At 39.3% G+C, this 24,925-nt stretch overlaps 1 protein-coding gene across 1 annotated transcript in view; it reads right to left on the reverse strand.

Moving 5' to 3' along the window:
* LOC122554461 (laminin subunit gamma-1-like) overlaps positions 1-24,925 on the reverse strand; it is a 70,561-nt gene that overhangs the window by 16,318 nt on the left and 29,318 nt on the right. The window contains exons 6-19 of the mRNA XM_043699528.1: positions 22,341-22,463; positions 21,138-21,327; positions 20,523-20,635; positions 19,054-19,275; positions 17,859-18,026; positions 16,039-16,272; positions 14,724-14,899; positions 11,583-11,739; positions 9,914-10,119; positions 8,376-8,452; positions 8,116-8,253; positions 5,136-5,280; positions 3,066-3,215; positions 702-816 (exon numbers count right to left, since the gene is read on the reverse strand). Of these exons, the coding sequence (XP_043555463.1) occupies positions 702-816; positions 3,066-3,215; positions 5,136-5,280; positions 8,116-8,253; positions 8,376-8,452; positions 9,914-10,119; positions 11,583-11,739; positions 14,724-14,899; positions 16,039-16,272; positions 17,859-18,026; positions 19,054-19,275; positions 20,523-20,635; positions 21,138-21,327; positions 22,341-22,463 (2,214 nt within the window). The remainder of the gene's footprint in view (positions 1-701; positions 817-3,065; positions 3,216-5,135; positions 5,281-8,115; positions 8,254-8,375; positions 8,453-9,913; positions 10,120-11,582; positions 11,740-14,723; positions 14,900-16,038; positions 16,273-17,858; positions 18,027-19,053; positions 19,276-20,522; positions 20,636-21,137; positions 21,328-22,340; positions 22,464-24,925) is intronic.

Consider the following 24,925-nt stretch of genomic DNA (forward strand, 5'->3'; position numbering starts at 1 on the left):
AATCGACGTTTCGGGCAAAAACCCTTCATCAGGAATGACTCCTGCCTGAAACGTTGATTTTCCTACTCCTCAGATGCTGCCTGACCTGCTGTGCTTTTCCAGCACCATTCTAATCTTGACTCTAATCTCCAGCATCTGCAGTACCCATTTTCGCCTTACACACTTTGAGGTCAATTGGAGTATCGATTTCTATCCTCATTATTCTCAGTCTCAAACCTCCAAGACAGCTAACCAAGAGATAGTGACAGGGAGTTTAACGTGCCACCTGTATCTGTGAAGTGGGCATGATTATGGGGATTTTTGGGGGGAGGGAAGGTGTGTGGGATGGGGTGGCCCCTTGTACTGTTTCTTTGGAATGAAATCTTCAACTGGTCTCTACTAGAAATGGATATGGTTGTTGCTTAAGACACTTTCTTATGATCTATCAAGAAGACTCAGCATTCTCCCTAGATTTGGTATTTTTAAAAATTTAATCAATAATAACCATGATGTTTATATCATTGCGAATATTAGGCTTGTATATATAGTCAAAGTTATACTTTGAATGGAATCCAATATGATGCAAATCTGTTGTTGATAATTTGAGACAACTAGGAAATAACTTACAAGAGAAAAACAAGGAATGATGGCTAAATGCTGACGTAAAACAGTCGTTACCCAATCACAATGTTTTTCTAAAATTACTAAGGCCAGTTACATACCTCTCAAGTTAGCTAAGATACGGTCAAATTGCTCCAATGTGGATGTGCCCTTTTTAACAGCATCTTCAGCCAGGTATTTAGCAGCATTTGCTCTGGCGTATAACAAGTCAGCAGACTACAATGACAAGAAATATGCCAAATTTATACAAACAGAGGGAAAAGCATAATCCATAAATTCAACTTATCTGCACGCTTGAGAGAGGATCGAGCTTCAGTAGATGTAACAGATCAAAGGGTAGAGTCAAGACAGAAGTACAGAAGAGCAATTTGGAAATGAAGATCAGAGATTGGCAGAAAGAGAAAAAGAGAATAAAGTTAAGAATATACCAGACTGGTTGTTACAATGATAGCAAAAAGACAAAACTAAAGGCTTTGCATCTGAATGTGCATACCATTCTTAATCAAGTAAATTAATTGATAGCACACATTGAGACTAATAAATATGGTCTGATGTGGCTGCATGATGACCAAGATTAGATCTTGAATATTGAGGATTATATGAAATTGAAGAAGGATAGGAAGCCAGGTCATGGTGGAGCGATAGCACGGTTAATTAAGGATGGTATTGGTGCAATAGTTAGAGATGGCCTTGGTTCAGGAGCTCAGGATATAAAATTGGTCTGTGTGGTCTGACAGGACTAGACAGGGCAGGTCCAGGAAGGAAACTCTCAATGGCTGTGGAGTCCAGACAGCCTAAGGATACGGGGTAAACCATTCACAACTGAGATGAGGAGAAATTTCTTCACCCAAAGAGTAGTAAGTCTGTGGAATCACCATTACAGAAAGCAGTCAAGTTCAAAACATTGTGTAATTTCAAGACAGAGTTGTACACAGCACTTGGGGCTAAAAGGATCAAAGAATATGAGGAAAAAGCAGAATCAGGCTACTGAGTTGGATGATCAGTCCTAATCATAATGATTGGCAGAACGGGTTCAAAGTGTCAAGTCACCTCCTCCTGCGCTCCTGTTTTCTATGTTTCTAGGTGAAGATGAGGACCAGTAAGGAAAAAAAGACACAAATGGATGTGGTCTACAAACTGCTTAACAGTAACCACAGATCTGACTGAATTCGACATCCAATTTGACAGGTACAAAAGTGAGTCTATGACTAGTATTTAAAAGTTATGTAAAACAACTATGTGGGCATGAAAGCTGAGCATGGTGAAGTGAACTGGAATGCTATGTTAGGGAATATATCAAATATAAAAGGTAGTGTAACAATAGTGACTATGGACTAGCAATCCAGAACTCCAGGCTAATGTTCTGGGAAAATGGTCTTGAATCCCACCGGTAAATGGTGAAATTTGAATTGAATAAACATCTGGAATAAAAGGCTAGCCTAATGATGACCATTGTTGTAAAAGCCCATCTGGTTCACTAATGTCTTTTAGGGAAGTAAATCAATCATATGTACCTAGTCTAGCCTACATATGGAGGAGTAGCACTGTTAAGGATTGGTGTAATAGCTTAAGATGACCTTAGTTCAGGAGATCAGAATGTACAATTGCTTTGGTGGAGGTGAGGAATACCAGTGGAAAGAAATCATTAGTGGGTGTGGTTTGCAAACCTTCTATCAATGTAGGATAAAATAAGAAAGAAGAAATGTTGGATGCTTGTGATAAATGGACTCCAATGTGATTGACTCTAAACTGCAATAAGCTGTGGTCAAGGCAGCAAAACTCACATGGATGGATGAATAAAACATAAAACATGTATATTGAAGATTTTGGCTTGGTATTCACTATGATCTTACATCTATTATTGCATCAATGATCCACTGCCCACTGTATCCAAATTTCCCCTCTCAGCTTCCAAGAGCAAAGCTTTGAGCATGAGTGTGAATTTATTAGATACATCCTTTAATATCCCATATTTCAATTCTGTAATCGACAGGCATGTGCAGAAGTTGGACATTCAGTATAACCAATGCAACAAGTTCGATTGAATAAAGATATAGCTGGTATGAGAAACTGCCAATGACTTGGGTTTGCAAAAGTAACTAGGTAGTCAAACAGAGCTTTAATTCTATTTTTTTTATCATGGCTAATCTAACAAAAGGCTTACTTCTATTTGAATAGAATATTTTAATATTTTATTGTCAATAACTCATGACCAACAAGAATATTATTTCTGCAATTTACCTCATGAACGTGAACACACTATTAACTGCTTTTATATCTTTAATTCTGGTGAGGGAAGCCAGCTATACAGCAAAGCACAGGTTTTATCACAATATTATCTCACAGAGAACAACTCAACCTTTGTTTTTTTAACAGTGACATAGAACTCGTATCAAAGTGAGCAATAATCACACATCTTTCAGAGTAAACGCTTTCATTTAACAGAATTGTGTTGAAGGGCTTACCCTTTGCTCTAGTTCTCCATTGTCTAAAATTTTCCTGACATCACTTTGGAAGTCCATCACATTATTCTTCAATCTTTCGTATAATTCGAGTTTCCCGTTCAGTTCAAGACCGATGGCACTTTCTTTGAACTGGAGCTCATTTGCTTCAGCCTGAGGGGTATAAGCAGGGATGAACTTTGCACTTTGATTGCTCCTACAACCTTCAGAATATTCATTACTATATATTTAAACTTCATCTGTAATCGTTCTGTATTTATTCCCGATTTCACAACTACTCTTGGCCACCTCAGCTCACCTCACAAAGCAAGGCAAGGTAGAGAGGATGAAAGAGCCTTCATGAAATGGTTAGCACATTTTTGTAGTTACTTGGAAATGCAAGGTTTCAACATACACTGAGATTGTACAGGACATTGGTAAGGCTTCTTCTGGAGTACTGTGTCCAGTTCTGGTCGCCCTGTTTTCGGAAGGTTTGGAGATGCCAGTGTTGGACTGGGGTGTTGAAACTTTATTGCTGAAACAGCACAGCAGGTCAGGCAGCATCCAGGGAACAGGAGATTCGACGTTTCGGGCACAGGCCCTTCTTCAGGAATCTTCAGGATGCCTTTGGACTGGGGTGTACAAAGTTAAAAGTCACACAACACCAGGTTATAGTCCAATAGGTTTAGTTGGAAGTACAAGCTTTCAGAGCGCCGCTTTTTCATCAGGTGGTTGTGGAGTACACAGCACTCCGAAAGCTAGTGCTTCCAATTATACCTGTTGGACTATAACCTGGTGTTGTGTGATTTTTAACTTTGTTTTTGGGAAGGATATTATTAAACTGGAGAAGGTTCAGAATTGATTTACCAGGATGTTGCTGGGTCTGGAGGGTTTGAATTTTGAAAATAAGCTGAATAATCTGGGACTTTTACCCTGGAGCGTACCAAGTTGAGGGGTGACCTTATAGAGGTATATAAAATCATGAGGAGCATAGATAGGTGAATAGCAAAGATTTTTGCCTCAGGTAAGGGAGTTCAAAACTAGGAGGCATATTTTTAAGGTGAGAGGAGAAAGATTTAAAAAGAAAACGGGGCAACTTTTTTACAGAGTGTGGAATGCGTGTGGAATGAACTGCCAGAGGAAGTGATGGATGCGGGTACAGTTACAACATTTAAAAGTCATTTGGATAACTACATGAATAGGAAAGATTTGGAGAGATGTGGACCAAATGCAAGCATATGGGACTAGTTTAGTTTGGGAACATGGACAGTGTGGACTAGTTGAACCAAAGAGTCTGTTTTCATACTGTTTGACTCTATGACTCTAAGATTCACTACTCATCCATGCAGTGCCCCTAATATTGGGAGGGGGAAAGTCCAAGTTTAAATAAGATTATCAATTCAATAGACTTGTTTTTAAATGAGTTTCAAATAATAGGAACCTATATGAAGGCATTAGCTCCTGCAAGCTCCTATTGTCCTTTTAATGAAGTGACTGTCTTTCACCTTCTGAAGCTGGACAATAGGCTGGGTCACCCATTAAGCTGGGTCAGCGGGTCTGATACTGTCCTCGCCTGACAATCATATATCTATTTGAATTAATTATATACTCAACAATCATGAGAAATACATTTCTTTAATGCACTCAAGTCTAGAGGAACTGAACCCAGTTGTAGCATCTCACTTATACCCCACCTGCACTCAGTTAATGCAGCATAAACCATGAGATTACATCTGAAATCTGCTTAACTGATGATTATGAATTTATATCGTGTTGGGCAGCTCACTGATGAAATGAGCTAGTTTGAAAATAACAGACACCCAAGAACCCCCATCTTAGTTCCATGTAAGCAAGAGAAAACTTTAGGAGCAAGTTCACAATCATTACTGATGAATGGTTATGTAAAAATCATAAGAGAAATAATGGACATATTATTTCATTTGTCTTCCAGTATCTTCACCAAAGTTAATTGGTGCCATTTTGGTTTGAGATGGAAGATTCCTCCAGTTGAACCAGCCGCATAAAATAATAGAACTAGTAATCAGGATAGATCATCTCCCACTTCCAATAAACAAACTTGCAAATATTACTTACCTCAAGGGCATCTATGTCAATTGTAGGGATGTTGTTCAGCTCATTGTAAATCCTCTGAGCCCTCTCACTAACTTTCTGTGCTTTTGAGGCTATTCTGTTTGCTTGTCCATCTAGTTCATCTGCCAGGTCACTGATTTGTTTAGACCTAATAAAACAAAATCTCTTAGAGTCATGCAAATAATAGGTACATGCCGTGGAACTGAATTATATCTTTGTCCAAAGCATTGCCTCATTAAATAACCCACTAATATTTTAATTTAAATTCCACCTTTTCTTGGATAATTTAACTCAACTATGTTCCTTTTCCTGGTTGCATTAGACTTGCCTTCATTCTTATACTCGGGCATTACTGTGTCACACTATGTTACATCTTGGATTCTCTTCTCCATCTACAAACTTTCCAAAGTGGATTGAGGTTCTCTCCACTGCCAGATAACTGTAAAACCCTACTGTTTCTGGTACTTTTGCCAATAGAGAGACAATTGCAGCTACTCATTCCTTATTAACAATGCTAAATAATTGACACATTACTTTACGGATCCAAGTGAATTAGAAGAGACCATAGATTATTTTACAGAACTATCCCCGTACAAGTTCCATTGATGATGAATGCCATTCAAACCATTGTAGTTCAAAAAAAACAAACATAAGCTTGTCTCAGTTCTATGCATTTGGACTGGAACCCATTACTGCATCATAAGTGCCTTATCCTCTCATTTGCAAAATCAACTTTGAACATTAACGGTTTCAGCTGAGCATCAATTACAACTGCAAAGAATTATTGCCTCCAATCAATAGACTTCTTACAACCCACAAACAGGACTGCCCTGGCAGACCCAATATTTCAGCATGCTCCACGCCACTGCTCCCTTATCTTCTCGTCTTTTGAATTTATTTCTTTTCTTGACTCTCTTTTATACCCTCTTCTTAAATTGCTCCCCACTTTTATTCATGGCCCTTTTGATGCTTTGTGTTGGTTCTATAAATGCCAGTTTTCTGATCATAGTCGTCCCCTCTTTGCTATGGATGTACAATCCCTCTACACATCCACTCCCCACCAGGACAGTCTGGAGGCTCTCTGCTGTTTATATCCACCTCCTTCATCTGGCTGAGCTTATTCTCACCTCGAGCAACTTCTCTGTAAATTCATCTCATTTTCTCCACGCTATCGGTGTCACTATGGGCAGTCATCTACAGGCTCCCCAGTAATGCCCGTCTCTTTGTGGGATATTTCTTGTTCAAGCCTTACTCAGGCCCCCACCCACAATGTTTTCTCTTATACATCAATGATGCCTTTCATACTGAATTGGAAAAATTAATCAGTTTTATTTGCAATCGCCATCCTTCTCTCACCTTCACGTAGTCCATCTCTGACTCTTCCCTCCCTTTCCTTGACTTTGCTGTTTCCATTTCTGGGGATAGGCTGTCCACTGAAACCATTAAAAAGCCCACTGACTTCCACAATTACCTCATTACTCCTCCTCACATGCTGTTTCCTGCAAGGATTCTATTACATTCTCCCAGGTTTTCCATCTCTGCCGTTTCTGTTCTGATGTTGCCTCCTTCCATGACCTTTCTCCTCAAATGAGGATTAGCTCTCTCATTGAGGTTGACAGGGCCTTTAGCTGCCTCTGAAAAATTTCCTGCACTTCTGCCCTGAGCCCTTCCCAGAACAAGGACAAGGTTCCCCATGTCTTCACTTTTCATTCCAGCAGTCTTGCATTCAAATGATCATCGTACAGGATACCACCACCAAATACATCTTACCCTGCCCTCCACTATCAGCATTCCAAAAGGAATGTTCTCTCCCTGACATCCTGGTGTACTTCTTAATTACTCTTAATGCTTCCTCACTCCCCCGAGGTATCTTCCCATGGAATTGCAGGAGGTATACCAACACTCATTCACCTTGTCCCTGTTCACTAACCAATACACCAAACACTTTGCCCCCTCCACTCCAATTTCTGCAGTGACCATTCCCTCCAGACATCCTGGTCTACTGCTCCATCACTCCTAGCACTCAATCAAACACCCATTGCACCTTCCTATGCATTCACGGAAGGTGTAACACTTGCTCATTCACCTCGTTTCCTCCCCTTGCTGACCTAACATACTTTCCAGGTGAAGCAATGTTTCACTTGTATTTCTTTCAATCTAATCTACTGCATTCACTGTTTACGATGCGGTCTCCTTCACACTGATGTTGCCAAACTTAGACAGGGTGACCATTTTGTGGAACACCTCCACTCCCGCTATGGGAATGATCCTGACTTTCCAGCTCCTTGCTGTTTCAAAAAACATCTTACTTTCATACTGATGCTTCTGTCCTGGGTCAACTGCAATGTTCCAAAGAAGCATGACACAAGTTCAAAGAAGAACAATTCATTTTCTGCTTAAGCACCTACAGCCTTGAGGCCTCAATATTGAATTCCATAGCCGCAGAGACTGACCACATGACGTCTGTGTTCTATTTTTCTTACATTCTCTTTCCCTCCATTTATCAAACCTCCTTGTCTTGTTGGTGTCCTTTTTTTTACTTTGCCCTCAATAGAGAGAAACCATTCTCTCCCTTTCACACCTTAATTCACTTAAAATACCATCTTAAAATCACCTTAAAATACATCTCTTTTTCACTTTTATCCCCAATAACAACCATTTTGTCTTTTGCATTGGGCCTCCACATCATCTGTGCTCTTTGCCACTCCTCTACCTCTGTCAAATGTATAAAAATATTATTTTCCAATTCTTTTTCGTTCTAAAGAAGTCATGTTGGGCTCAAAACATTAACTCTGCTTCTCTCTCCATGGATGCTGCCAAACCTGTTGAGCTTCTTCACATTTTCTCTCCTTGACTTCTTATACTCATTCTATTCAAAGTATACAGAATCCTTACATGAGGTGAAAGAACAATGTATTAAGAAGCATTTAGTATTCAAATTAGTGTTCTTGTATACTTCCCATCAAAACTTAATCTGACTTACTGCTGATTTATTAGATTGATGGACTCCATGGTCTTCTGATCATCTTTGATTACTTGGGTAATTAATTCAAGGGCTGCAAATGCTGACTGGTTGGCAGTTCTGCTGAATTGTTCTATGTCATCTGCGTCTCTCACATGTCTGAATAGAACAAAGCAAACATGAAAAGTTCTTAACGTTTCTCTGCTATGATGCTGTGAGATAAAACTAAGAATAGGAAAAGTGCTGCAGGGCAGAACGCAAATAAAAAAGACCACCCTTACTTATCTGCCAGTCTTTGAGCCTCATCTGCTAGACCTGCCAAGTTGTGGCCTCCAACAGGACCTGTAGGTAATCTTGGCTGCAAGAAATAACATGCCACTTATTTAGTTTGGCAACAAGCTTTCAATTATCTAAACATTAAAAGTTAACAAAACAAAATTCTCTTCCTTCCTGAGAATGCTGAATTATGCTTTCGTTGGACGCTGGCAATCCTTTGTTTCTTCGATAAGCAAACTTTCATTATACATCAACACATTTTCCTGCAGGCTTCCTTCTAAATTAAAAGGAATCAAATCCCTTAATTCTCCAAAGCTAATCTAGTGCTACACAAGTTAATTATGGTCACAGGCCAGATGACATCAGCAAACTCAGTGCAGAAACAGCCTTGAATTTGGTTACAGCCTCAGTATATATGACAAAGTTTCACAATAAGCAGTGCAGCATATCAGATAAAGCTGTGCGTGACTCTTTGACGAGGTTTTAGGAGAAGCAGTCTGCAGCATTGTCACATAATTTGATGTCAAGCCTCCATGATTTGAGACTGGATTTTACAAACTTGGGATTGGGGATACAATTGCTTACACCTCACAGCTCCCAACCCTTCCCCCGTCAAAGTAAAGAAAACTCGCCTGCAAACGGGACTTTTGAAAAGCCAGCCCCAGCGATGGGCATCCTGAACAAACGGAGGATCAGACTCCCTCTCCTATTGGAAGGGGATCTGACCCTTCAGGACTGTCAGCCAAATGAGATTGGCTGGCACTCTTACAGTCTCAGCAACGCCAGATCTCATTAGTGGGAGCAAACAGTGTGACAAAGAAAATCATGCCATCTGCACCAATGTAGGTCGTTAACAAGGATGGCACCTTGGGAAGGGTGCAAGGCGTTTTCAGCAACAGGGTTGAAGCCAGAAAGGGAGATACAAAGTGGGGTACAATCGAAGGAGAAGTGCCTTTAAAGATCAGGGGCCACTTCCCAACTCTTGGTGCATGTAATCCCTTCCTTTCCTACCTTTTCAACAATCATGAGTGGGCAATATTTGACTACTTGAGGCCTCAGTATTTCCTGGGTGCCTTATAAGCCCTCACTCATATTATAAAGTAGGGTGGCTAGCTAGTGGGCTATCCACTTGCTGTATTGAACATGCACTCCTGCCACACACACACAGCTTGGGACAGAATATTTAGCCCTGTACTAAGACCTAAATGGTTCAACAACATCATATGAATTTCAGATGTGATTTTTGCATTAAGATAGTATCATAACATGAAACAGTGCAAAACCTACTACAGGCTATGACATATAAGAAATGGTATCATATTCACAGACTATGTCATAATTTGCATGTTTCACAACATTTTCCCTTGGTATAGGATTTATTAATTTTTTAAAATGCCAAGACTGCCCTGGATCTTTCACTGTGTTGACAACATTTGTGTCCTTACTGTTTTCCTTTCTGTTTTATACACATGAACACAACTGATTGAGTTTATAACCTTTAAATTTGAAGAAAAAATACTTGTTTTGAATCCAGACAACTTACCATTCGGCTCAGTTCTGTCCTGCTTTCCTGGATCTTTGTCCTGACATTGCTGAGCGACCTCTCTGTGCTCCGAACGCGATCTTCATACAATACTGTCAACCGCCGAGTCTCATCAATTGACTTCCCTATATTGTTCAGGCGACTTGTCTCAACACCCAACTTCTTGTTAAGATTTTTCAATTGGTCAAGGTTGTTTTCATCATCCACTGTAAAAAGAATTCAATCTTTACTGCTGAGGCCAAATGTTGTTCATTCTTAAATTTATCTTCTGAAGTTCCCCTCCCCACTTCATTTATTTCTGGTAACTCTAATAGCTCATCTAATTTCTTTTTGCTACCTAGACGAGGAGGAACCCAGACTCCATTGCCTCACATTAGTTGCTTTCAGCTGATATGACTGTAGCAGCCTCTGATTTCAGCCAGTGAGTGCAAGCCCAGTACAACCATACTGGAAAAATGATGGATGTTAAATAGTATCAGGATTGGGTTTAGTTGTATGTCTTATGGCAGAATGGCTTGGTGAATCTATCAAGGATGGCCTGCTGGAGGCCAGCTGATGCGTAGGATCATATAAAAATGACCAGCAGGACAAGATTAGAGAAACGTCATACCTCTGTGCTTACTATCCTCTGGTCCCACAAATTCCATCACACTGTAATGTTTTCTCTTGGGAAAGACAGTATTTTATTTTAAAAAAACACGTAGTCAATAAGGTGAAGCAAAATAAAAACTCCCTCCCCACTACCTTAAGCAAATGAAGGATCCAACCTCGATCGTTCCAGAGAGCTACAAAGTAAGACTCTGAGATGTATCTTCATAAGAAGGTTGACATGCATTTTCATACATGGTTATGAGGGGATCTAACAGTGCCCTAGAGAAGTAACTCTTCAATGAAAGAAAATCTAATTAGATTTGAATTGAGGAGGGGGGACATAAAGAGGTCAAACAGAGTCACAGAGTCATAGAGATGCACAATACGGAAACAGACCCTTCGGTCCAACCCGTCTATGCCGGCCAGATATCCTAACCTAATCTAGTCCCATTTGCCACTTTTGGCCCATATCCCTCTAAACCCTTCCTATTCATATACCCATCCAGATGCCTTTTAAATGTTCTAATTGTACCAGCTTCCATCACTTCCTCTGGGAGCATATTCCATACATGCACCGCCCTCTGTGTGAAAAGGTTGTCCCTTAGGTCTCTTTTAAATTTATCCCCTCTCACCCTAAACCTATGCCCTCTAGTTCTGGACTCCCCCATCCCAGCGAAAATACCTTGTCTATTTATCCGATCTATGCCCCTCATGACTTTATAAACCTCTATAAGGTCACCTCTCAGCCTCTGACGCTCCAGGGAAAACAGCCCCAGTCTATTCAGCCTCTCCCTATAGCTCAAATCCCCCAACCCTGGTAACATCCTTGTAAATCTTTTCTGAACCCTTTCAAGTTTCACAAGACCTTTCCGATAGGAGGGAGACTAAATTTGGACAGAATATTCCAAAAGTGGCCTAACCAATGTCCTGTACAGATGCAACATGACCTCCCAACTTCTATACTCAATGCTCTGACCAATAAAAGAAAGCATACTTGGGGAAAAATGGATTTATATTTGTGTTTTATGCTAAAAAAACTTACAACCTGTTAAGCCACTAAATAAAAATAAGAATTTACTTTCTGCTTTTTTAGCGTCGGTCATCATTCTGTTGAGGACCACTGATGCTTTCCTCAATCTTTCATCAAAGTCCTTGTCACTTGAAGGGTTCCCATTTATCTTCACTCTTGAGATAAGAATTTCTAAATCTCTAACTACATTCTTGTGTTTCAGTACCTGAACAGAAGACAAAACAGACATAAAAAAAATATAGTAAGAAACCAAAGAAAGATTCTAACAGTCAGCCTGTAAACTCTTCTTAGTCTCCAAAATTACAAATCATTAAAACAGAGACAAAAGTTTTCAAAATTTTTCTACATTTCCGGAAGGATGAATGGATGAATTACTGTCACGTGTATTTTACAATGAAATACAATAAAATACAATGAAAAGCTTTCATTTGTTGCCATAATCTGGCACCATTTTGATAGTTTAAGAATAAGAGCAAATGAAAAGATATAGTCTAAAGAGAAGTCCATCAATGGATGAATTCTGAGCCAGCTCCAAACCACCACTGCCTGAAAAGCAAACGTTGTCTCAGTCCCAAAGAACCCTAGCCGTCCTCCCATTAGAGAGAGACGCCTTTTGGTGGATTTAACCTGAGGGTCACCACACTTCAAACACAGGGGTGGGGTTAAGGAGGTGAGGCCTTCATACAGATCTCAGCAAGTACAGAAATTGCACCTACACTATTGGCACCACTTCTGTGTTCGGAAGGATAATACCAGAAAGAATTCAGGCACAGATGGTTGTGGGGGTAGAAGAGCTGGAATAATTGTTTTAGGTTGAATTGCAGATGATTCCATAATCTAGTTCATGCTACTGTTGATTTAAAATATCTTCAACTTCAATTCTAAAATTGTTTGCATGCCTTCATTTGAAATCTCCAATTTTTGCTGTCTCCAAGTTGGAAGGAGTTTGTAAACAAGTGTAGGAAGTGTAGGAAGTTAGCATTTTGTTAGAAATAGTAACTTTTTCTGAAACTCTCAAGTATAGCTTAATTTCATTGCACTGTCCTGTCTGAGAAATGAGGACCATAATGCTAACATAAACTAGCTAACAAGCCCCTGAGCTTTGCTGTTTAAAATTCGTCTGTGAAATGTTCAAATAAATTGAGAGTGATAGGATAGGTTGGTTATGCAATCCGAAAACCTGCACTTTATCTTCTCATGATAACATATGAGTGATTAAGACAAGAGGTGGGGAGAGAGGGGATACTTCCCTGTGTTCCTTTGTGAATTGTTTCCTCTGTGACTACAGGCAGTGCACATTCCAAACTTACTGTTTAGCAATTAAAATGTCACATGTTAATTCCTCAACCTTTTCTTTACAAAACCTGCTTCCATTGTCTACTTGCATTTTTCAATCATGCTGGCCTGCAGTGAATGGCTTAGAGTTGAACATAGTTTCATAGATGCTTGCCTTCCATGCTAACACTGTCCATCTCACCATTGTTCAAATGTGAGTTAATTCAAATATTGGAGCTTGCAAGTGGATAGGGATCTGCCAATAATTGTGGTTAGAGATAAAAAACAACTGCAGATTCTGGATTCCTAGGTAGACAGGCAGGCGGCTGGAAGAACACAGCAAGCCAGGCAGCATCACAAGGTGGAGAAGTCAGTATTTCAGCTGTAACCCTTCTTCAGAACTGGGGGTGGGTTTAAGGGGGGCTGCAGATAAAGGAGGTGAGGGGTGAAGGGTGGTGAAGTGGGAATTGGTGAGGACAGATACAGGGTACAACCTGGTTTGTCAATGGGAGGGATGAATCCAGCGGTGGCTGGAAGGAATCAGAAGGGCGAGGGAGGGGCTTGCTGTACCCTCCACCTGTCTTTACCTATCCCCACGTCACCATCCTGCCCCCCCCACCCCCTTTATCTGCAGATCCCCTTACACCCACTTCCACTCCTGAAGAGGGATTACACCCGAAACTTCGACTTCTCCATCTCTTGATGCTGCCTGGTTTGCTGTGTTCTTCTGCCAATGGTCAACTTCCAAAAGTATACGCTATCAGCTGGTTGGTGCAATCTACAAACTAAACATCAGCAATGCCCCATAATGTTTCATGTAGCAAAGTCCCAAAAGTAAGATGAATGGCAATGATTAGAATATGATAATGATGATGACACTTTTCAAATAAGTAATACCGCGTCATTTCCTGGAAATATATATTAAAGGGATCAGTGTGTCCTTGACCATGAGTCACTAAAAGCTATGCAAATTCAGCAAGCGATTAGGAATGCAAGCATTATGTTGTCTTTCATTTTAAGTGGATTTGAGTACAGTTAATGAAGGTGCCTTGGTGCAGTTCTATAGAGCCTTGGTGAGACTCTGCCTGTTGTAATAACGTGTATGACATGGTCTCCTTATCTAAGTAAGGATATACTTGTCATAAATTTCAATGGAGGTTCACCAGATTAATCCCTATGATGGTGAGATTGTCTTATGAGGACAGACTGTGGAAACTGGTCCTGTATTCTGTAGAGCTTTCAAGAATGAGAGATGCCCTCATTTAAACTTACAAAACTCTTACAGGGCATGGCAGGGTAGATGTGGTTAGATGGTAGTTGTATTTACCCTGGCTGGTGACTGTAAAACCAAATACATAATCTCAAGGTAAAGCTAAATCATTGAAAATTGAGATAAGGAGGGATTTCTACACTTGGAGGATGGTGTATCTGGAATTGTTTATCCCAGAGGGCTGTGGCAGCTCAATAATTGAGTATGTTCAACACAGAAATCATAGATTCCTGGAGATTATGTATATCCCAGAAAGGGATATGGAGATGAGGTGGGGAAGTAGCATTGAGGTAGATGATCAACCATGGCCTACCTGAATGTTGAAGCAGGCTGAAGTAGCTAAATGGCCTACGCTTGACTCACTACTAAACAGTTTCTCTTTGCTGAGGCTTTATGTTTTCATGTTTTATGCTTTCAAATTAAAAAAAGAAATTAGAAAAGGAATAGGACAGAGGTTCCATGCTTTCGTCAGGCCCACATACTCTGGCAATTCTCCTTTGGTTATTCAGATATTGATGCTAGTATATGATAATATAGGATTGCTATAAAAATAGACATAAATTTCATGACAAAATTCTGCTCTTATAATTTCAAAACAAAAACTAAGGTAGCTTTCCCTTAGCCAGAGGGAATCAGTTGCCTACCTTGCTTTTTACAGCTTGATAGCAGCTAGGGCACTCCTGGCAGCCTGTGGTGCTATTGTAATAGGTGTCCCCTGCACACTGGTTACATTTAGCTCCAAAGACTCCTGACTTGCAATCACATGTTCCATCATCTCTGCACTGTAAGGACCAAGAACCACTTGGGTCACAGTTACAAGCTGTAAAAGTAATAAAGCTATTACATGAAAATGTACAGCAGATCTCAGATTTGTTTACTTCATGCTTGTTGCTTAAAGTATTGAAGGATATGTTAATCTGTACAAACAGTCACAGTCTAAGCATAGAATTCTCTTCTGAGGAAGAGTCACCAGACCCAGAACGTTAGTTTTGTTTTCTCTCCTTAGGTGCTGCCAGACCTTTTGAGGTTCTCCTGCAGTTTCTGTTTATATTTCAGATTTCCAGCATCTTCCAGTTCTTTGTTTTATTTAAGCCTCAAATTCACTTCTGAGCATGAATTGGAGTAGAACTGGGGCAGCACTTCCTTGCATAATTTACTTGAATTCAGGTGGGAGAGCAGCAGAAAAGCTTGAGATGAGCATTTGGTCTTGAGACTGATACTGTTTCAATGCTCTTCCATGCTGCAGTGCTCCACTACAATTTCCACACTGTGGGGAATGTAAGACTCCTTCCTTTGGTCTTTCTCTTTGCTCCCTCTCCACCACAAACTGGACTGCTATCCACTGCCACAAATCAAATACCAGGGAACCTCATCAGATTTTCAAACAGTTATTAAGTTATTATCACTTCATAGGTTCACCATGTGGAAGGCAGCAGTGGTACAGCTCTCAGAGCACTCAACAGGGGGGACAGAACATTTTGCAGGAGTTGTATCTTCCTGCTGTTACATGTTCCACCACTTCAGCACTGTCATCACTAATCTAATTGTGTAGACCTGCATCTTTGAGGATATCTCCAATACTTTTCTTCTGCTTTGAATGCCCACGTGCCTCTTTTGAAGCTGCAGCAGAAGTCCCATTACAATGCTATTGGGATTGTATAGCCTTTAGGCTTTACCTCAGCAATGGAAATCCATTGGGAAGCTGGCATTCATAGGGCGATTAATCCCAAACCAGTAAACCAGAAAACAATTCATATTTAGTGTCTCTAAAATACTTTTAACATTAGAGAAACTAAAATTGTACATTAAAAACCATTGATAACATCAAGGACAAATTTCAATCTTCTGTAATATTGAACCAGATTTGTTTTATACAGATTTGCTGTGATGAAACAGCAAACTTTATGCCATAGAATATGTCTGCATATAGGATATGTAAAGTTCAAACACAATTCTTACGTTTGCACTTTTCAGTAGGATTGGAGGCAAGAGCATTTCCATAAAATCCTTTCTTGCATCTCTCACAGTGATGTCCTGCAGTGTTGTACAGGCATTCTTGACATTCCCCGGTCCACCGATCACAATTGCTAACTGAATTGGGATCCACATTGTTGTTACATCTACAAGGTTGACAGGATCTACCTGCCTGTGGGTTACCAAAGTATCCCTCCTCACACATTTCACATCGGTTACCTAGGGAATTTATGTAGTAACATGAAGGAATGTGAAGAAACATGCATTTGAGTCTCAAAGTGTATACTAAAGTAAACAAAAAGCAAATTTAATCAAACCAACTATATTTTTTTCATATTGATATACCTTGTCATGTTAAATTAAATGTGAAGGCAGGAGAAACTAATTGTTCAGCAATCTGTATGATAAGGTGTTCACTGGAAAAGAATGTAGTTTGCCAGAATTCAACTTAATGGGAAATGCTGTAATATGTTTGAATTCTGTACAGCGATAATGAGAGGAAAGAATTTGCTATGTTGACTTTAATGAGCTTTGAGAGGGCAAGGGCTTTTAAAATATGATTAAAACTCATATAAGTTAGTTGGTCAGGATCAGAGAGTGGGAGAGAAGCTATGAATAGTAAGATATTATTGTTCATCACACAGGAATGCATGAGATAGTAACTCTTAAATTGAAAAGTCTGAATTCATAAGGAGTAAAAACAAGGCTGGAAGACTGTCCGTACTAGAGTAAGAATATCCAAGCAGAAATGCCTCATTGTGAAAGATAGTTCAGAGACTGAAAGTTCCCAGGGAGAAAAAGAACAGAAGTAAATTCCTGGAAGCTAAGAATCACCTTGAACTGGTTCCAGGAAAATAGAATATCTGCTAAAGCAGATGTAAAGGATATCTATCAAGTGTGTTTTCATTTGTGTGAAAATGAGAAGGAGTATGTTCTGATTTGTGGTTTAAAATATGAACTACCTACAAAGATACTGATTCGTCATTAGTGCTTTTTACTTATCTTTGCAATTAAAATCTTACAATGTGAAGTCTTTGTGTGTCATCCTTTCAACTGGTCACTGAGATTTCAAATTTCTTTTTTAAAAGTTGTCACTATATTGTAACATTTACTATTATTTTAAGATACCTTGAACATATGAAAAGTGTTATGTGAATACGATTTCTTATCTTACTTCACTAGATGACAGAGGCCATATTAGTATATATACCCAAATTTGCAGTGTGTTCTTACATTTCATTGGCTATATGGAGCTGTGTTATTGTTAGTTTCAGGCATGATGTATGTTAAGTCAATATCTTCCATAACAAAAAGAACACCTTGATGAATCATAAAAGTTGGAGGAGAAGTAAGTCTCCAAAATATGACTTATAAGGAATTTACAAAATTTTTAACAATGATTTCCAATATCCTATAGCTATAGCAAAAACTGTTACATTACAGGCATTAAGCATTGTGGAGGCTAATTCACTGTACGCAAGGTGAAATACCAGGAATCATGACATTTAGCTGTGCAATGAGTCACCTTCTCAAGTAAGGCTTCATCTCACTAATATTCTGATGAAAGGAGGCAGATAATTGGAATTTGGATAATGAAGCTGTACTATAGTTTTCAATGATGGATGCATTTTTCACAAGTATTCACAATTTTAAACAACTGCAGTATAAACTGAATGAGTTAGTTCTAAGCACAAATCTGCTGAACAGGCCTGCTTTGTATAAAAGTAGCAGTGTTTTTTTTTCTGTTAGTGTTATTTTAACCTCTTCTATACAGTTAAATGTGACAGATTGTACCCAAGACTTACCCATGGTTTTTGCTGGACAGCCCACACATACCACCTCTGTTGTTCCTGGTGTCACAGAGCACCCTGTACCTCTTGGACAAGGACAAATTCTACAGCCTCTTGGTTCAGTAGCATCAGGATAATAACCATGTGGGCAATTCCTGGGAGGGTCATTGGAGAAGCAGGAACCTGGCGGGCAACATGGAAGAACACTTTATTAATGACCGGGCTAGACTCTCCCTCAACACACAGCGATCCAGTTTTTGAAGAACTCTTCTGATACAGAACTGACTGCCAGTCTGGAAAATTTTCAACATCGATTATCCTAGCGGCAATGTTGTTTTTGCTGAACTGTAACTTTGCACAAAACTTGTGAATTTTATGTTTTTCCCTCTAGAAATATGCTCATAGCCCAGTTTAAATACTTGCTTATCTCCACCTCATTTATAATTAAATGTTAAACAATGGTATCACCTCTCATCAGAAGTTACTTGATCTCCTGCATAGATTTAGTGCTTTGAGCTTTTCTTGGTAACTAAGAGTGGAATTTAATGAGAGCTGCAGAAAGGCCCAATGTCCACCGCTCTCACTGAGCCAAGTTGGGAGTCCAAGGAGATTTAAGTTTTTTAATGGTAGCAGGAACTCCAACACCAGGGTTCCTGGCTGTGCGGGAGTATTGAATTCCAGGACATCTCCCAGTCAGACAGAAATCCTTCATCAAGTACTGCCAGCTAATAAGGGGCTGACAACTTTCCATTGCACAGAGGTCAACAATGAGCTGTGGCTGTGGCTGGTACTTGGACCTTCACCAGGGATCATCATTAAATCTCTGGAGAAAGGTAAGTCGGGCCAAGATGGAAGCCACAATGAGGAAATCACCAGCAGGAGACTACATAGGTTCCAAGAAAGGTCAAGGCAGGGGCTCTCAGTGGAATCTCCTGTTCTAAATGCTGTGTCCCTCATTCAGGCACTGGGTTCCCTTCTGGAAAGAAACCCGATACAGTTTTCTTGTCAGTCTACCCACATGGTGAATCCCTTGACCTGTTGAATTCAGTGGGTGGAGAATGAGGGTTTTAAATAGGTATCATTTGGCATCTGGTTCGTTATTACTTAAACTGCCTCCATTTTTATCCAGCATGCCACTAACCTTGTTACATAGTTCATCCCCGTCTGACACCTCAAACCATAATCTAAGCCAATACAGTGACAAACTCACCAGTTTCTGCATCACAGGTACTACTAGAGCCTTGACAGGCACATGGCACGCACTTGCTAAAACCTCCAAGTTTGCGTCTTTGCCTTGTAAAGCCTCTTGCACATTTCTCACAGAATCGTCCCTCATAGCCTGTTGGACATGTACATTTCTCTACCCACTGAGCAGGACTTCCAGTACCAGGTCTGGCTGTGTGGAGAGACACATTATCGAGGTGTCCAGCGCCTGCAATAAAAAGGATCGAGGTTACTTCCAGTGTCATGTTACTAAACTGCTATCTCATTCATTACTGTGACAAAAGGAAAAAGTAAAAAATTCCATATTTGCTTAATTTAAATTAAGTGTCACTTCATTACGATGGTCATATTTATTCAATCCTTCACTCCACTGTATCTTATGTGTCTATAACCAAAAGCAGTTTTAAAATGTCCTCCTATTTAACTGCAGGATAGGATTCAGGGATACAAAGTATAAGAGAATTTCAAGCAATACTGATGATTTTCCCCAAACAAACTGGTTTTCTTTTCACCATTATACCCATAGAATAGACCCAAAGTGCATTTCACACACAATGGTCTGAAAATGCCTTTATTTCCAGGTTTCTACATACCATATGTTTCTGGCAGAGACACACCTCTGGTAAGGTGGGTAAAAGCAGCAGCTGGTAATGCTGCAAGTTTGTAGGTCTTCGTGACCTGAGTATCTAACAAACGATGGAACTCGTTCTTTAATGGCCTCATTTTCAGATGTTACTTGGTCCTGCTCAGCACCACCAGCTCGAGCCCAGCTGAATATAAGACCTAAGGCTTGTGACTGAAAGTTTATCCAAACAGATACCTGCCACCTTTAGAATTATTTGAGCAAAATGCAGAAGTGTTTGCCCAAGTTTGCATGATAACTATTTACACTATTTGAGGTAATAACAACTGAACTGGGGTGGTAATGAAGCCAGAATGACTACTGATCCTTTATCAAATGAAGTCTTCTATATGGAGACTGAGTCTGGGGCATAACCTCGCGGCAATGATACGGAAGTCTTCATTTAGGAATTTTATGCCTTTTTTGTGTCCAGGAAGAAGCTCATCCAGGATGTTCCTTCCTGGTAAAACCAAATAAAAACAGCATGGCCTTCTTTGAAAGTACATGCATAATCAAGACAGGAAATAAAGGTCAAAATGGAGAAGTCCCAAGCCTGCAATCAGTCTAAAATTCAATCATTTGTCATATTCTGTCGTATTTACACCGGAACCTTCAGGACACAGATCGGCCTGAGCAGTCACCTACATACCAACTAGAAACTATCAAACACTTCAAATGGTGAACCCAGTCAACTTCGCTCGGAAGATGAGTGAGAGATAAATTTCTCCTCACTTTATCTTATTTCTGTTTCTCAACTTAATTTTCAGCATCATTCTTACTCAGTTTCATTTATCTTCTATAAACTTGGATAAGTTTGCTCTCAGAAAGCTTACTTTGCCTGTTATATGAGCCACGGATTTTGATGGCCTTGAGGTTGCTGAGCACCCGCTGGAAGTCAAAGGAAGTTAAAAATGGCTTCCATCCATACTCTAAACCCTCATGGAGTCTAGAAGGCAAAACAGAATTGTTAACCTTTTCACTTCAACCTCCACCATGCTAATAAACAAAATCAAAATACTGTACTGCCAAGACTCAGTTACACAGTTATATGACAGTTTGTGTTAATGGGAAGCATTCATCTCGCAGAGCATGATGGAGTTGGGTCTGTCAATAATCAATTAACTAACTTACTCAATTTATTTAAGTATTTTCTCAAAGCCTATGACAAAATTGACTTCTAGGAAAGATACATCACTAAAAAATTAACATTAGCTTGTTAGACAATAATCCTTGGATGCAATGTTAAAATATTTTCATTTACTGCAGATCATGTCTGTGACTAATTTGCCAATAATAGCATTAATTGTGAAATACACATCCTGCACAGTATATCCTGAAGACGGAATGATCTAATCGCATTCAATCCATATTCAGATCAAAAACTGTGTTCCAGTTCTAGCTTAACTGAAACAAAGATCAGTTGAACTCAAAGCATCTATTTTATCTACCTGTAGTTGAATGTGTGCTTTGTCGTAGAAGGGATTGGATTATTTTGTGCATTGACTTGAGTAGTCAATGTTTGACCGTCTCCTTCCAGGATCAGATCTTCAACTGATGGGTAGGCACCATTGCTTTCCACATAGAATGTGAAGGAAAGGTTCTGTCCGTAGCTCAGCACTTGATTTCCCAAGAACTTGGCTGAAGATGAAAGAGTTAAACATTAGTAATGACCATAGACTCAACCCACTATTCTTAACCTGAAACAGACCAGAATATTGGCTCTGTCTTTGGTCAATTACCAAGCATTAAAGATAAGTTTATTTTATTAAAATCTTCCTTAATTCTTACAGAAATGCTGAGATATAGATCATTTATCATGGAAGCGAGAAAATCAAATGGCAATTGCAGGATTTACTTGATTACTGATTTCAAAATTTAAATGGTATAATCATTTTATTAAGTCATTTCTTGCAGCTCTTGTGCACTTATCTCATTGAGGTTATGTTAATAGAGGTGTGACAGCTAACCAGAATAACTGTGATTGTATGAATAAAGGATAAATAATATCAATAATAAGGACACAGTGTGCTACCTCCCTGAATGCCCCTTGGGGTTACAATGTTATGGTGGTGTCAAGACACCAGAGCATGAAGATTTTAAAAATTTGGAAATGGCAGAGACAAATCATTTTTCAAGACTTGTCGATACATTTCCTAAATAACTAAATCTGAGAATGAAATGATTTCTATTGAAAACATTAAATCCCTCATAAAGTTAATGTTTTGCTGAAGGGGAAATATGTGATATAACATCAGAACAAATCAGTGTTAGTAACTGAGATAAATAATTATGTATTGTATGTTGTAAATGCTATAAACTTCTGTTAAATCAACAATTCAACCCCATATTTCAAGTCTACATTGTAAAGTCATGAGTGCTAAGGTAAGGATTTTCAAACCACTTTTAAATGTATAAAATTATAAATTCCTAATTCTTGAAGAGACTCTAAAATGGGCCATAAAGTGTCATCTCTGAGATGGACAAACTTAAAGTACACTAATTAAAACCATCCAAATGTTAAATTACCGTATCATCTTTTTTGTGGGCAGGTCATCAAAGTGAGTGTGAGCAATTTAACAAATATACAAATGAACTTGGAATACCAAAGTGGTGAGCTAATACGTGAATGCCCATAATTATTCTCAACTTACCTGGAGCAACAAAGAATATTGGGTAGTCATCTTTGCCTTCAACAATAATGTCACGTGATGATGATGACCTCATTATTGGGAGATCGCCACTTTCCCGGTGCTGTGCTTTCCATCCTTCATAATCTGCTCACAAGTACAGACCAATAAAAAAATCATAATCCTACACATAGTCAATTACAGTTAGCCCTTTGACTTTAAGAAGAGTTCTACCTTAATTGCAATTAGTAAGTTAAACAATTCTATCCAGGGGCAGCATGGTGGCTCAGTGATTAGTGCTGCTGCCTCACAGTGCCAGGGACCTGGGTTCAAATCCAGCCCCGGGTCACTGTCTGTGTGAAGTTTGCACATTCTCTCCGTGTCTGCGTGGGTTTCCTCTGGGTGCTCCGGTTTCCTTCCACAATCCAAAGATGTGCAGGTTGGGTGCATTGGCCATGCTAAGTTGTCCATAGTATTCAGGAATGTATAGGTTAGATGCATTAATCAGTGATAAATATAGGTTAGGGGAATGGGTCTGGGTGGGTTGCTCTTCAGAGAGTTGGTGTGGACTTGTTGGGCCGAAGTGCTTGTTTCCACTCTGTGGAGATTCTAATTCTTTAAGATGGAGAACAATATAATCTTGGATATCACTATCTATGACAGTATTGTTCAAATGTTGACATGAGTTCACACCAAATTCTTTGTTCACTCTCTTAATTTTAATGTAATTAAGACATTTCACAGCAGTGTGATCAGCATTTTATGTAGCAACTAATAGCAATTTTTAAGCTGTGCAGTTTACTGACAAGTTGGTTATGTTGGACTATTGACAACGAAATGTCTTTCAGCTATATTATGATATATTTATATTCTAAAATATTTCAATTTGTGTTAACTTGTTCAGGAATGTTCTGGATAAAGTAATAATATGATAAAGTGACAGCAGCTTCATCACAGCTGCTGTTAAAAGGTAAAGTACATGCAGATCTAAATGAGACTGAAAGTTTATTAGAGTTCTTCCAGGATGTAACAAATAGTGTGGATAAGGGGAAGCTAGCAGATGAGCATTCAGATTTACAGGAGGCATTTGATGAGGTGCCATATAAAAAATAATGTTGCTGGGGTGTTATATTAGCATGGATAGAGAATTGGCTCACAAATAGGAAAGTGAGAGTCTGGATAAATGGATTATTTTAAGGTTGGTAAACTTACTAATGGAGTGTCACATGGATTAATGCTGGCCCTCAAATATTTACATGCTATACTAATGACTTGGATGAAGGGAACCAACTACATTGCAATGAAATTTACTGACACTACAAAGGTAGAGAGCAAAGTGAGTTGTGAGGAGGATGCAAGTCTGGAAAAGTACTTAGTTGGTTGGTGATTGTAACAGAACATTGGCACTCGGAGTACAATGAGGGAAATGTGTGAATCTGTCCACTTTGGGAGGAAGAATACAAAAGAAGAATATTATGTAAATACAGAGGGACTGCAGAATATTGTGTACAGATGGAGTGAGATTCCTTGTCCATAAATTGCATAATATTAACGTGAGATTATAGGAAATAACTACAAAGGCATATGGAATGTTAGCCTTAATTGCAAGGAGGAATGCGAAATAAAAATATGGAAGTCTTGCGATAGCAGAACAGCTCGTTGGTGAGACCACACTGCAGTTTTCCAGTTTTGATCTCTGTACTGAAGAGCCTTTGGAAATAGGTCAGAAAAGATGAATTGGGCAGATTCCTGGGATGAAAGGGTCATCTTACGAGATAGGATGGAGCAATTTGGACTGATAATCTTTAGATTTTAGAAGAATCAGAGATGATCTTATTGAAACATATGAGTTTGTGAGGAAACTTGATTGGATAGATGCTGGAAAGGCTGCAGATTAAGTATAAGTGGGTCCCATTTAAGACAGAGATGATGAGGAATTCCTTCTTGCAGAGAGTCATTAGTGTTTGGAATCTCTTGCACACAGCTAATGGAGGCAGGGAATAAATTTAAAGCTGAGTTAAACTGATTTTTGATGTATAACGGAGTCCAGGAGCAGGCAGGAAAATAAAATTGAAGCTATGGTCAGCTCAGCCCTGTTCCCATTGAATGACGAGATAAACATATTGGGCTGAGTGCCCTACTTCCATTTCTAATGATTTTGTGAAGCTAACACAGCAACATTAAATTGTAATTTTATAACCTCTGTGAAGGAAATCAGGTTTTCATGACAGGAAGAGGTTAAAATGCTCCGAAGTGGTCTTTCAGCTCCCAAATGCTATCACCATCAGGTCATGGGAACATCAGTGCTGAGATGAGTTACAAACAAAGGAACACGTTTAGTTTTTCTTCTACTAATTAAGGGCATAGACTCCAATTATAGAACCTAACAACATTGCTTAAATTTTTCAAACTCATCTGGCAATAATATGGTTTTCCATGATCTTTACAAACAAATCATTCCAATGACCATACTACTCAGATTACTAAAGCAATTCTTTCCATCCTCAGATTTAATCCTAACACAATCATAAAATTTGATTCATGATCTCTCACTGTCAGTCTGAATGACATCTGAATTAATTTTTGTTAGATGGCCCCTTACTGATGAA

This window comes from Chiloscyllium plagiosum, chromosome 11 (assembly GCF_004010195.1).
Source record: "Chiloscyllium plagiosum isolate BGI_BamShark_2017 chromosome 11, ASM401019v2, whole genome shotgun sequence".
NCBI classification, from domain to species: Eukaryota; Metazoa; Chordata; class Chondrichthyes; order Orectolobiformes; family Hemiscylliidae; genus Chiloscyllium; species Chiloscyllium plagiosum.